Below are 14,931 nucleotides of genomic sequence, written 5' to 3' on the forward strand. Positions count from 1 at the left end.
GAATACTTTTAACGCTATTTATGGAATTTGAAATTTTCTTAATGAATGTTGGAAGTTTATTAAATATTTTTATAGACATAATATGAGGTGAGTTTGAGGATCAGAAAAAAGTGTTTATTGTCATGTGAGAAAATATAAGTTTTCTGAAAGGATAACCCAGAGGAATTCCTAATATTCAGAATATATTGAGGTGAGTATGAGGATTTGAGGACCGTGGTAGAATACAATACAATACTTTATTTTTCCTGAGACTTTTTAACAAGCATGGAAATCTTCAATTTACACAAGTAAAGATTGGAATTGAAAAATATCAAGTAATAAAATATGGGATATATATATATATATATATATATATATATATATATATATATATATATATATATATATATATTTCCCAAATAATTTTTTTGCCTATATCCACTTTATTCGCAGACATATTGGTTGACTAAGTTGAATAAAAACATAATAGGTAGCAACTTTAACGTCTCCCTATGGATCGTAGAGTTTTTCGAGAGTTTTTTTTTTCATTTTTTTGTAGGTACCTATTCATTCTTTTTCCATTGCTCTGAGCGTTTTCTACAATGAACTTCGAATAAGAAAACCTTTTATGATTATTTGAAACATATCTACTTCAGAAATATATTAAGTATATGTGTTTTAATAAGCAGAAAAAGAAATGACAGCAATAATAACATCCGAAACGAACACTATAATTGTAATGAAAATTGAAATGAAGTAATTTATATAGGTACCCAAAAAAATTATTGGCGCAATAAATGTTCGAATTGGAGTCCTTCCATCTCAAAACATTTCAAACTCGGTTTTTCATATTATTTATTGGCCTTAATATACTTATTTTCTGCATTGTTGCGAAACCATTCAAAATCCTCAATCTCGAGTCTTCCACATTTTTTATCTCTCTGCCAGCGTAAATCCTATTTTTCAATGTCCCCCATAGAAAATACTTCAAAACAGTAACATCTGGTGATTTTGCAGACCATCTTATTGTCCCATTATTTGTCTCGAAATGGAAGGACTCCAATTAGAACATTTATTGCACAATCAATTTTTTTGTGTATATAAATTACTTCATTTCAATTTTCATTATAATTATAGTGTTCGTTTCGGATGTTATTATTGCTACCATTTTTTTTCTGCTCATCAAAACACATATAATATATTTTTGTTGTAGATATGTTTCAGATAATCATAAAAGGTTTTCTTATTCGAAGTTCATTGTAGACTTTTCATTGATATTGTTTTTTAATTATGCTTATGTATCAAGCTATTTCGCAAAAAGTAGAAATAAAGTGAAATATTCATCTGTATTTAAAAACTGTATCAACTTTGCATCATTTTTGGCATAATTTTTTCTGGTGTTTTGAGAAATCGGCAAATGTCAAATTTTCGAAAAACTGTAAAAAAACTAAATTTGTACTAGAGAGCTAAAAATTGGTATATGGGTAAAAAATGAAAAAACAATCTTTTCTTTTTACCGATTTTCGAAATTTCGAGTAATAACTGCTTTTCTAAAGATATTTTGGAAGAAATATCAAATTTGACAGTTGACAGGGAAGAAAAATCACTTGATCGGTCATATGCATGTCATTTGGCAACATTTTTAAAGCACAACATAATGGAGATATCGAAAGTTGCTTGAAGAGATGAACAAAAAAAATCCCATTTGATGCGGACTTTATGTGTGACACTGTATAAGGCCGCCTGTGAGGGATGAAGGATCAGATTAGTAAAAAAAAATTATCATCAGAAATTCTCGAGCGCGTCAGATTAAGGTAGGGTGAGTTAATTACCTACTAAAAAGTGTATATTCCAGTAATCTGACAATTTGAGAATGACGTAAAGAAAGGGGAGGGCAGCAAAGTTGTTAAAAAATTACGTCATTTCGACATTCTCGAGCGTAGGTAATTTTTTTTGTTTTTGAAAGAAATAATTCAAGGATAACGAAAAATATATAATATAGTGGAAGAACAACTCAGTAGCACTTGTGCTAACTAAGTTGAACAATAAAGACGATTATTATTATTATTATTATCTGACGATTTCCGCAAGCCGAAATAACAAAAATTCGTCGATAAAGTTTAATGCGTGCAGCTGTGTGATATCTATATTTCCCTCTTCGAGTTTCTATTCCTCTATTCTCTATTCACCTTTTCTCTATCTATTACTCTCTCACTCCGTCCCCTCTCTGAATTGTGTTGCCATGAAGCCATCATAGCTGATCACAGAGACTCGTTCGTGATGAAGATAATGCATAATTAATTAAATAATTGATGGATATAGCCGTTACTACGTAGTAGGAAATCATAATGAAGAAAAGAGAAATTAAACTTTCTGTTTTTTACCACTTTTATTTGTAACTAACGTTACTGCAGGTTCGTCCTATGAGGACAAATTATACAATATATAAGGACATTTTCAAACCTATACAATATATAAGTTTGAAAATGTCCTTATAGGATGAAACTGCAGTAACGTTAGTTATAAATAAAAGTGGTTAAAAACATAGAGAGTTCCATTTCTCTTTTCTTCATTAATTAATGAATTGATTATAAAAAATTAAATTTTTTTGAGCTTTTTTTTTTAATTTTGTTCCTTATAAATACAAGTATTCTACTTAAAAAACATACACTTATTCATTTGCATGCTATTTCCTGAGCTTTTCAATTAATTAAGTCCAATGAATTAAAAAAAAATAAAAATATTGTTTTTGTCAGAGTATTTCAAAATGGTGAATTTTTTTTGCACATTATAATAATGGCCGCGAGTTTGCGTCAGATCGAAATCGTCAGATTATTGAATGAGAGGTTTTTTTTGTTGCACTTAACACCCCCTTAGAAAATCTGACGCGCTCGATTAATTTTTTTTCTTTTCACTTTTAACCCTTTCGTACAACCACCCACATCATGCAAACGATCAGATCAACATACCAACATTATTAAAAATACGTAGGACATTGATGCTATCAATATCTGACGCGCTCGAGTATGTCCATGCAACAGTATTTTTTTATATATTTGAAAATCTATAGTCGCTTCCCCCACCGCTGAAAAGGTATATATTATATAACATTTTTTTCTTAAATATTCAACGAAAGTCATTAAAAACTTCTTTGGCATCTGTCGAAGAAGTAAAGAAATAAACTATCAAAAAAAGGATAACTGCGAATATATTCGAATTTTTCATCCATTTCTGAAGACGGAGGCAGATTTTGGCCTCCGAAACGTAAAAGATTGTGGAAGGTAACAAATACCCAAAAAAGGTCAATAAAAAACTATTTTTTTCTTCTTATCATCTAAGCTTTGCAACCTAATATGTCTCAATGACGCTCGAGTAAATCCCCATTTTGCATCGTGGGCTTCCCTGCTATCAGCAGCAGTGTGTAACACTGAAGCAGAATATGTTGCTCTCTCAGAAACAGTGTGATTGAGAAAATACAATTTTTTGGAGAAAAATCAGATGGCCTCACATTAATTTTCGAAAATAAACAAGAAGTAATTTTCACACTTTTCAGAAGTAGAAAATTAGGGTTGTTGGAGAAGATTAACATGTTTTCATATATTAGGTACCAAGATATGACTTTCAGTAATAACTTTATTTTCACTTGAATTGTGCATGAAAAATATCGGTTCATTCCGGAAAATCTCCAACTAGAGAACGTTAAGAAGGCTACCTTGTAACTCGCCACATTCTGCATATTGATTACAGCAAACGGAATTATTTAAAATATTCTTGTGAACTTTAACTCTACGGTAAATACTTAAAAAATCTACCACAAAAAGAAATTTGCATATTGCTCATGTTGAGTGTCAGGAATTATAAAATATGCATTGTCTATTTTTAGTCATAACATTAATTCAAAAAGAATACGTAAGTGGAAAGTCTGCAATATCCTTGCAGTTAGAGTGTTATTGTCTGGGACTAGCTAACTAATGAGCGAATCATTCCTGACGAATAGTCAAACTTTGTGGGTGTCGGCTAAGAGCTGTTGTGCACCTCTGCACGAGGTTCGATCAAAAAATATGTGACCATGATCTGAATTCATCATTGCTACGAGGAGCTCCCAATAAATGTCTCATATGATTGTGAACTGTTTAGGAATTGATAAAAAATAAGACGACGTGGTGAAATGAACGTATATTTATTTATATAGTAAGATTATATAATTTAGGACAAAAACTTATGCTGATATATTTTAAATGTTTTTTAGAATGATGAGTTTTTGATTTTTTTAACATTTGTTTTCAAATTTCTATTGTTTTTTTTGATATTACAGTTAATTTGCTAAAAAATTATAAAACAACGATAAAAATAAAAACAAAAATAAAAATTAATTGGCGCTCCGAGGCGACTTTATTGATTCCAGTGGCGCATTTGCTTTTTCAGCTGCAGGAAAACCCGGAAAAACCTGCAGCACAACATCATCTGAAGATCTTGATTTGCCAGTGTCCTCTCTCACATAGAACAAAATGTAGGGTGTCTCCAGAGGCTCCAATAGATTCAATACATCGCCAGAACACTTCGTGACACGACTATCGTCAAACTTAAATCAGTCCGTTTCGTCTTTGATCAAGGCGTAATAATGATCAAATTCAACGCCAGAACCACACTGAACAATGACTGCATGAATATTATAATAGTGGTCTCCTAGATTGAAATATCTGATTGAATCTGGCATAGGGTTTCATCCCTGTAGCTACCGAACGACTGAAAACTTTTGACTGGCTAATTTAACCTTCATTCTTTGAAAGTTAGTTAGAAATAAATGAGGATCAGTAAGTTTGGGTGTCAGTCTATATTGCTTTTCTTTATCCAAGTTGTAAAGTTGTTCAAGATGACTTTTGTTCGTTGTATATTCATTAAATTTCAAAAAGTCATCGAAAAAATGGTTTCTGCTACATTTCAGCAGATGTAAAATATTTGTTTCTCATCAACAACGAAATATGGCTGCTCTAAAGTCACTTCGAGATCTTTTCTGGCAAGTTTATAAAATTTATAACCTAAATCTGAAATGATACCCCTGACTCAAAATCCAATTTATGATAATTGCCTAACAGCTTCAATCACAATACTTTTTATATCCAGTATTGATGTGGATGAATTGGTAAAAAAGTATGCAACAGGCTGTTTCCAGTTCGAATGTATGCCTTTTGCCAATCTACTAAAGCATTTGCAGAATTTCATTGTGTTTTGAATCGTTTTTCTGAAATATTTTTTTTATATTATTGGGTTGGTTGTTGTAAATCAAAACATAAATATAAAATACAGATTTCTTAGTTTTGGATTGCCTAGTTTGCTAATTATCGAATGAAATTCTAATGTTTTTTGTTATTGATGACAAAATCTAAGAAAAGACATATTTGCTATTTATAGTAAATTATCTGGAACATATAAATGGAGAGTAGGCTCCAAGAAAGGTTATTCGAATATACATTTGATACTTTGGTTTTGCAAAGATTTCAGTGGAAGTACTTGTTTTCCTAGATACAAAACAAAACTTGATGTGGTTCAACAATTATTTTTCTTTGTTGATTTACAGTGGAACTGGAGGCATATACTATTTATAAAGTTCAATTTCATCAAATTAAATTCATAATAAAAAGTCTGCATACTAATGACTTCACTATATATGGTCTATAACAATTTATCGTATGATTTTCGTTAAATGTTCATTACTTCAATCTTACATAATAAATAATAAAAAAACATACCTTCTTTCGTCAATTGAAAATCGAAAAAAATGAATGCCGACATCACCCTTCAAATTACAGCAACCCACAGCTTGACACTTGTTCATTTTAAAACCAGACACAAATTTTCCACAAATACAAAACCACCCTCACAACGATTAACTCTGTAATAATATTCCATGCCTCAATTTGGCTCGCTTGGTAAACGCCTCAGATTCAGTCGGTTGCGCTGTAGTTCGGCCGCGCATAAAATTCGAGGTGGGGAATCTTGACCCAAATATGGCGGTGAGTGAACTACTGGTGTTTACTTCTATACTGTGCCCGAGGCCACGGTTAGGAATGAATCGTCAGCTGGGAGTGTCTCTACGTACCGGTGAAAGTTGCAGTCGAAGGTCCGCTAGGATGAAGTCGGAAGCCCCCAAGAAAGTAGGGCGTATGAGCTTCTGCAGCCTATACGAAAGCCCTGCTCTGTAAAGATGGTATTTGTGAGACATCTGCAGATAGGTTGAAATACTCCAAAACAATTACGTTCGTAAATTGGGAACTGATATAATTTTATGTATGATTTTCACTAGCGACACGTGTTTTGCTATAAACTAACTTCATCAGCCGTAATCCACCATATTCTTGAATATTTGGAAGGCTTGACCGATCATCAATATGGGTTTCGAAAACAAAGATCAACAGGCGACCTTCTATCGTATGTTACCCATAAGGGGTTTCAGGTATTGGAACGAGATACCGTTGCCGATACCTGAAACTACATCGAGGAACAAATCCATCACATATAAGCCAAAAAAAAAAGTTTATTCATTTGCCAGTTTGTAAATATTGAAATTTCAGTATAACTGAGGAGTGAAGGCCAAGAAAATCCAGAAAGAGAGAGAGACAGTATAACTGTGAATTCGCAAGTAGTTATTTGCCAAAAGGGAAATGAAACATTTGTGAAAGAAATATTTCCAACATTATTTTTCAGACATTTCAAATGATTTTGAAATTTGAAAAATCATAGAAAGAAAAGTTTTTCATAAATAAATAGGGTTCCAAGAAACTGCAGTTTATCAGTTCTATTATTTTAACTTTAATGAAGCCATTTGTAGAAACGGAGGTCGGAAAATAATTTGATAGCTAACATTTGTATGACGTTTTGGAAAGAAGAGTGAAGAAATGAAGGTGGAGTTCTGGGAGTTGCAATTTTTTCAGTTTGAATGTCTTTTTTTTCAGAATCTTACCATTTTCATTTCTTGAATATCAATTGGTTTTGAGTTATTACCAAAAATGCAAATGCTCTTTTCTCATCTTGATTTACTATTGTCGCAACTCAGTACTCGCTTGGCTATTAACGAGAGGATTTTATTCACTGTTTCACCCATTCATTCAATCATCCAAATAATGAAAGAACTCATTAAAAAACTTAATTGAATATTTATTGTAAAGAAACGGAAAAAATAAACCCAAACTCAAATGTTGATAAAAAAAATACATTAAAACACCAAAAACTTACATTATACTGCCAACCAGCAGGAATGAAGAGAAGGAGATGTGCTGCATTGCTGATGATCATAGATACTCAAATGAATTTCCGAATACTGTCTGTTTATGATCTTGACTTTCCTCAATATTTATGAAGATTTATAGGCTGACATTGCAACTTTGATCCGGTCACTGTAGGTACTAAGCTAAAATGCTCAGCATGTAATCTGTGCAAAGTTTGCGTATTTGGAGATTGTTTTATATTCTATATCCTGTGATCGGATCAATTTCGATGTCTATGAACTTGGAATATTGAAAGATGGAATTCTGAATACTGAATGGTTTTGTTTTAGAATATTGAAGTTGAGGTTGGAACATCTTCCAATTCGTGTATTTACTTAAATGAATTTGAATTATTTCATGATTATTTTCCATATTTGACACTATTAACAATTGCAATTTTGTGTGTACTGTAAAATCATTAAAACATATTTTTCACATGCCATTCTCAAATCAAGGAGTTATCGCTCATGTTTTTTACAGTTTTATTTCTATTAAACACATGAATGACCCTTCGAATATATCTTGATGTCAATAACCCAAGCATTGTTATTTTTTTTAACCTAACAAATGAATAAATGTATGATTTAACCTTAAGGTGTTTCATTCCACAACGGTTTTCGTTTGCGACTAATTGATTTGTTTATGTGAAGGCGAATTTGAATTCCTACTCATTTTTAGTTTACTGTGCTTTCACATTTTTAAAGGAGGCAGTCGTGGTTGTGAGTTGATTGGGAAATATAATTAACGTAAGTAAAGTGGTACCTATCAATATAATTGTTGTAAGAAATAACAACAATGAATAGACTAGGTAGGAACTGGTACCAAATATTCTAGAGAATAATTGGATAATGTAAAGGTTGTTAGGAAAATATTCCATGAACCACGATAGCTTAGCCGATGGAAATTTTACTCTTAGTACAAAAATATGATTTCTCAAACACAGTCAAAAAAACTTTGAATTTTCTCCGGAGTGTCGAGATGGTTATGTTTATCTTAAATAACTTGCCAAAAAGTAATGAAAAACTTCATACAAGTATAGGAACGGCAAGCTGACAAAGAAAAATAATATAATAAAGAAAAGAGAATTGAAACTTTCTATGTTTTTACATTAATGTATACGTTTGAAAATTTTCTTATAGGATGAAACTGTAGTAACGTTAGTTACAAATAAAAGTGGTAAAAAACATAAAAAGTTTCAATTCTCTTTTCTTCATTATGATTTCCTACCACGTAGTAACGGCTACATCCATCAATTCATTGAAAAATAACATGTTCATCAGTTACCAGTAATGTAAGATCTGTTTTTTGAATGTTTACATTTTTTGCTTCATTTTGATGATGAAGGTAGGGAATATTGCTTTTTTTTCATTATTCGTCGATTAGGGTAGGTCGTTAGTGATTTTGTTTCATTAAAATTTCTCTACTGAGCTATCAGGTATATTCTTAACAAATTTTCTATAAAAAATGCTTATTATTTATAAGTGGCAACAGTACGAACTCTAAAACCACTCTATGAAATCCACTTATTTTTCAAACTCTTCTCAAGAGTAACCTTTCATATTTTTGTAATCGCTCTGACAATGAAGCAGTTAACCATGATTCAGTTAATTGATTCACTATAATGAATTTCTTTTGAGGCGTAAGTCCCTCTGTTGGTTGAGTAGAATAGCCTCAACTAGACTTCAGTATCAGTCTTATTATTTATTCATTCACTATGTTATTTATCGTCAATGAAAGTCAAGTTATTATAATTGTTATTATTCAGTATCTATCGAGCTAGAGTGAACATTAGATATGGTTAGTTTCAATAAACATTCTTCACTACAGTAATACGACTGTAGAAGTTGTTTGTTTTTCTATCAATCATTGCGAACTGTGAAGTTTGGCGTTCCTACGTTAAAAATCGATATCTGGCACAATTTTTGTTCTAGTGAAATTGTGGCCAACAAATTTTCTTTCGATAATGAAGATGTAGAAGGAAAAATATACGAATAAATAAATATTCTATTTGGTTTCAACTGATATAGATAAAATTATTTAAACTTCACGAAGAACGTGTTGATATATCTTCGTGGTATGTTGCTGCATTTCTTTTTTCAACATAGCTTCCTTTATTGAATCAGAATATACAGCAAAAGCACATGCCATTTCACAACCAATTCCATATTTCAACTAAAATAGAAACATATCATCGACCTCTTCTATAAATTTTATTGGTTTCATTCCTGTAGCAAATCCTAATATTTTCCTTTTTCACTTACTTCAGTCGATGATGTGAAAAAACAATTTTTTTTAATTATCTGAAAGAACAATTCGTTCAGGTCCGTCTCAAATTACTCACACTGTAGGTTAATGGACTAACACCTATCAGAAAACAACTACTCCCCTGGCTAATACTACGAAGGGCGTTGGATTATATCTGAAAGGTGTTATTTCTGCATATGCTGTTGGCAATACAGCTTCCCCAATAGGTTTTCAATTATTGGAACACACTTGCAGACCGGTTTCGAGCTGTTTGATAGTGTCTATCGTCGAAATAAAGTCGATGATTTCCGAACTAGGCTGAAACAAACCACAAACAACTTGTCACTACGACTTTAAAGTCAAAATTTCGACTTTTTTCTCGTAATTTCAAAATTTTCACTTTAATCTCCAAATTTTGACTTCAAACTCAAAAATTCGACTTCTAATTCGAAATTACGACTTTTCAAATCGAAATTAGGGCTTTTCAACTGGAAATAATGACTTTGAACTCAAAATTTTACAAAAAATCTCGTATAATTTTGAAATAATGATTTCAATTAAAAAATTTCAACATTGAACTCAAAATTTCGACTTTTCAAGTCCAAATTACGACTATTCACCCTGAAGTAACAACTTTCCAACTCGAAATTAAGACTTTTAACTCAAAATTTCGACTTCTTGAGTCGAAATTACGACTTTTCAAATCGAAATTACGACTCTCCAACCCGTTATAACGACTTTTTCACTCGAGATTATGGCTTTCCATCTCGAAATTTCGACAATAAACTCGAAATTTTGACTCATTTCTAAATTACGATTTTAATCACCAAATTTCAAAATTGAACCCAAAATTTCGATTTTTAGGCTCCTATTTCGACGTTTCAACTCGAAATTGCGACTTTTCAACTCATATTTACGACTTCAAACTAGAAATTTTCACTTCCTTCTCGTTATTTTGACATTACGACTTTAATCCCGGAATTTCGACTTTTAACTCGAAATTTCGAATTTTTAACTCGAAATTACGGCTTTTCAACTTCAAATTGCAACTTTTCAACTCGATATTACGACTTTAAACTCGAAATTTCGACTCCAATCTCGTAGATTCGAAATTACCACTTCAATCCCAAAACTTTTTCATTAAACTCAAAATTTCGACTCTTCAAGTCGAAATTACGACTTTTCAATTCGAAATTATGACTCTTTAACTCGTAGTTACGACTTTGAATTCGAAGTTTCGACGTAATTCTAGTAATTTCATTTAGATCTCGGAATTTTCCCCATAAACTTGAAATTTCGACTTTAGAAATTTAAAAAGATGAATTTTTAGCTCGAAATTATGATTTTGAACTCAAAATTATGACTTAAATCCCGAAATTTTGAGATTGAAGTCGAAATTTCGGGGGTAAAGTCAAAATTCGTACTCGTAATTTCCATCGAACGTAAAAATTAAACATTGGACATATTTTTTATTGTACTACAAAAAATGAAACAGCTCCACATTTTATCATTCAGGAGAACCACCTCCCCTTGTTAAGCTTTTTATAATCACAAGCAAACACCTTTCAGATTTGCGCCGTTAGACATGAATGTCGTTCCCGATGATGCCGTTATATCCGGAATCGCTGGATACTTTCCAAAATCAAAAAATTTGGTCGAGTTCAAAAAACGCCTGTACGAGAACAAAAGTCTTCTCACCCCAGTGTTTTCCGACAGTGAGTATTTATAACGGAAATCATTCTGTATCAAAGCTCTGCGTCTGTTACCCCATTGCTTGTAACAATATCTACCTCACTTGAAAACGAAACGTCACAAAATGAGACGACCGCCAACAAACGCGGAGCAAAGCTTTGATACAGTCATCTTTGACCCTTGAGATTCTGCTTAGAAAATGTATTTTTTCAGGTAATTTGAATGTGACTCCGTATCTGGGAGATATCGATTCCGAATATTTTGATCATTCTTATTTTGGTATCCACAAGCTCCAATGTACGTACATGGACCCAATGCACCGTCTTGCTCTGGAAAGAACTCTCGAAGCTATTATGGATGCAGGTCAGTATTTTCAATACTAGAACAAAACCGAACCTATACTGGGTGTCCCACATTCAACGTTTCAGGCATTATCTCACGTGTTGCGTGGAACGAGAGACATTTTTTACTCCAATTATTTTCTTGTGATGCACTGTTTGGAACCTTCAGTGTAGTAATGAATACTACTATTGTTTTTTCCCAACACCAAACCGTTATTTCAACACCTCGATACGTGTTTCGATCACTAAGTGATCATCTTCAAGAGGAAGATCAAACTAGTCATACTTACAAAGCTATCCCTATTTATATCACAGATACTTGTTCCAGGTACTTGCGTCTTGAGTGTCTTAAATTAATTTTACAATTTGCCTTATCTACTTGTCAACTACGAACTGCCTTATAAAGTATTATTCCCGAGTAGAGAGGACTGGATCCTCCGAAGGAAGGAAATATTGAGAGCAGATAGTTGTTGGTTCACAGTTTGTGGTTCACAAACACCTCCCGGTTCTGGTGCAGGTGTTTTTAGTCGCAGACCCAGGACAGGTATATCTATCTGCCTAGGAACTTATGCGACTGTATTCCAAGCGGAAATTTACGCTATTGAATTCAGTGTGGAGAGATTGGATAAATCCAACCTCTCACACAAGTCAATAAAAATATTCTTGGAGAGTCAAGCGGCATTGGTTGCTCTTGGCTCCTACCGAGCAACTGTCTAAATTGGTAGGAAATTATCAAAAACGACTCTCCTCGATCAGAAGACTTCACAGATTGTCTCTGGTATGGATTCCTGACTATATTCGCCTGGAAGGCAATGAAGCTGCTGACTCCCTTGCAAAGGGGGGTGCTGCAAGCAGCTTCATCGGACCAGAACCTGTCATTCGCATCGCTTTAGGCTTTGCCAAGCAAGCATTGAATATCTGGATGGCAAAAAGATTAATGGACTTCTGGCAGAATTTTCCAGGATTGGCTCACTCCAATGCGTTTATTCACCTCCTGGGGAGGAGTCCAACCAAACCTCCACCCAACCATAACGGTAAACCACCGGCTCACACCCAGCCCAAGGCCGGGAAAACAGGTGTTTCTCAGGAGACGAAGACGGCCAGCGTCTCATCGAGTAAACCGGGAAAAAAGGCTCTCTAAAAGCAAGGCGAAAATCGTCTCGTCAAAGAGATCTAATAAATCAGCAGGCAACTCAGAGACAGCAGGTGTCCTCATCTCATCATCTGAGCCTACACATCCCTCGATCCCGGGAGAGGAGGGTACGGCAGAGCCGTACTCTAACCATCTGACCTGGAAGTCCACTCCCCATACAAACTAATCGTTTTCGTTAAGAAGCTGGGTTTATTTGGCCGAGTGTGAATAGGTGTGAGCCACCATAAACTCTTGCGGGTTGTAGTGTAGGGTCGAATAGACCCCCTTACTTCAGACCTAACCTAACCTAACCTATCTACTTGTCTTAAATTAATTTTACAACGTGTCCTTATGTAATAGTCAAGTAAATATAGTAATTGAAATATTATAAGCTTTATAAAATTAATTTCACATGTTGCCATATCTACTAGTCTTACATAAATTTTACAATGTGTCCTAAAGTACTTATTGTCAAATGACGTGAAGGTCGTTTTTCGAAAACACTCTCCATCACACAGGGTGTTCTGCAAAAACAGTTGTATAATTTTTGAATCTAAGGGTTGCTGTAGGTGAAAATAACGAATTTATGGAAATATCTTTTATGAGAGTATCTAGTAAGGAACTGACTTTCGTCATAACTTTGAACAAATATAAGCAATAGGGAAGAAAAATTGAAAATTATCCATAGATCGAAATAATGTGAGTGTTGAATTTTCTATATTTTTCCTAACGTTTCGCTGACATTTGTGGTGAAATAATTCAACAACAGGTTATCGGTGATGTGAAGCAAGCACTTTTTTGCGATTTTAGCTAAGGAGACGAATGATTTTGTGCGAATGGAGTATTTCTAATTAAATATCTAAAGGCGCACCACTGCAGGTAATAAAACGACATGAAAGCTTATATAATCATTTATTTGGGACCCGTTTGCCATACAAAAATCGAGTGGACCTGGCCGTCACCAGCTGTGGCAAATCATAACGAAATCACAAAATTTTGTTCAAGCATTCTATTAGCGTTCCGCATTCATAATGATCATTTATTACTTATTACTATTAGGAAACAGAGTAGATCTCAGTATTTGTTTTTGACGGAGATTTTTTTTTGGCAAAAATAATCGTTCAGAATCATCAGTATTCAGCTGGTTTTTCAAATTAATCATTTCGAGAATTGTATGACCATGTTTTCTCAGGTTTCAATCCCCATGAAATAAAAGGAAAAAGGATCGGAGTGTTCATGGGCTCCACAATAGGCGAAAATGACAACCTATTCATGGAATCGGTGGTGAGTGGGTTTGGAGTGACTGGACATTCAAGAGCTATGTTGCCAAATCGTATTTCTTATTGGTTGAATTTGAAAGGTGAGTACAAGATAATATTTTCAAATGGTATATTCATGGAAAGCGTGTATCGTTTCTATCTATGCATTAGGTTCAATGAATTCTCACATGGACACATTACATTCATCATAATCTGATAGATATATAGATACAAAAGAATATCACTATTGGAAAACAACTCATAGGATCAGATTTCTCTCTCACCCAAAAATTCAATTTTTTTTCTTTTCGATTCAGTTTTCTGTTATTTGGTAGTGGATAATTTAGAAAAAGTAAATAAAAAGCTGTTGTAGAGCATTAAATTTGCCACAAAAAATCCAATGAGCTGAAGATGTACGACCTATAGTTTTTGAGTTACAAAACCTCAAAAATTAATAAAAAATAATGACAGTAGTAGACTATGAGGCCCTGGAATTGATAATTTCAAAAAGTTCATACTCGTTTACAATCAATAAATATCAATTGGAGGTAATCTGAGCAGTATCGTAAAAGAGGTGTTAATTGAGCTACCTTTATAAAGCATTGAAGTTTGCTGAGCAGTATTCCAAGGAAGGTGGGGATTGAGCTTCATCAAATATCAAGAGTTGCTGAGGATTATTCTGAAGAAGCTGTAATTCGAGCTTTATGAACCATTGAAATCAGCTGAGGGGTATTTCGAAGAAGCCGAAAATTGAGCCTTACGAAGCAGTGAAAGTTGATGAGTGGTATTTCAGAGAAGGTGTGAATTGAGCTTCAAGAAGCATGGAAAGTAACCAAACAAACTGAACAGTATCCTCAATGTGTGAAATTAGATGTATGTAGCATTGCAAAATGGTAAGCAGTATTCCAAAGAAGCTGTGAACTAAGCTTCGTAGAGCATTGAAGGTTACTGAGCAGTATTCCAAAGAAGGTGTAAAATGAGCTGTAGAACATTGAAAATTACTGGGCAGTATCGTGAAA

The 14,931-nt window shown here is 33.4% G+C and overlaps 1 protein-coding gene across 1 annotated transcript in view; it reads left to right on the forward strand.

The window, feature by feature from the left end:
- The first annotated feature begins 7,831 nt into the window (after positions 1–7,831).
- Positions 7,832–14,931, forward strand: part of LOC111508890 (fatty acid synthase) — a 44,894-nt gene continuing 37,794 nt past the window's right edge. The window contains exons 1-4 of the mRNA XM_023164527.2: positions 7,832–7,990; positions 11,058–11,203; positions 11,394–11,543; positions 13,846–14,013. Coding sequence (XP_023020295.2) covers positions 11,074–11,203; positions 11,394–11,543; positions 13,846–14,013 — 448 coding nt within the window. The 5' untranslated portion in view covers positions 7,832–7,990; positions 11,058–11,073. The remainder of the gene's footprint in view (positions 7,991–11,057; positions 11,204–11,393; positions 11,544–13,845; positions 14,014–14,931) is intronic.

This window comes from Leptinotarsa decemlineata, unplaced genomic scaffold (assembly GCF_025532065.1).
Source record: "Leptinotarsa decemlineata unplaced genomic scaffold, Ldec_3_MD MMD2_tig00026361_RagTag_RagTag, whole genome shotgun sequence".
NCBI classification, from domain to species: domain Eukaryota; kingdom Metazoa; phylum Arthropoda; class Insecta; order Coleoptera; family Chrysomelidae; genus Leptinotarsa; species Leptinotarsa decemlineata.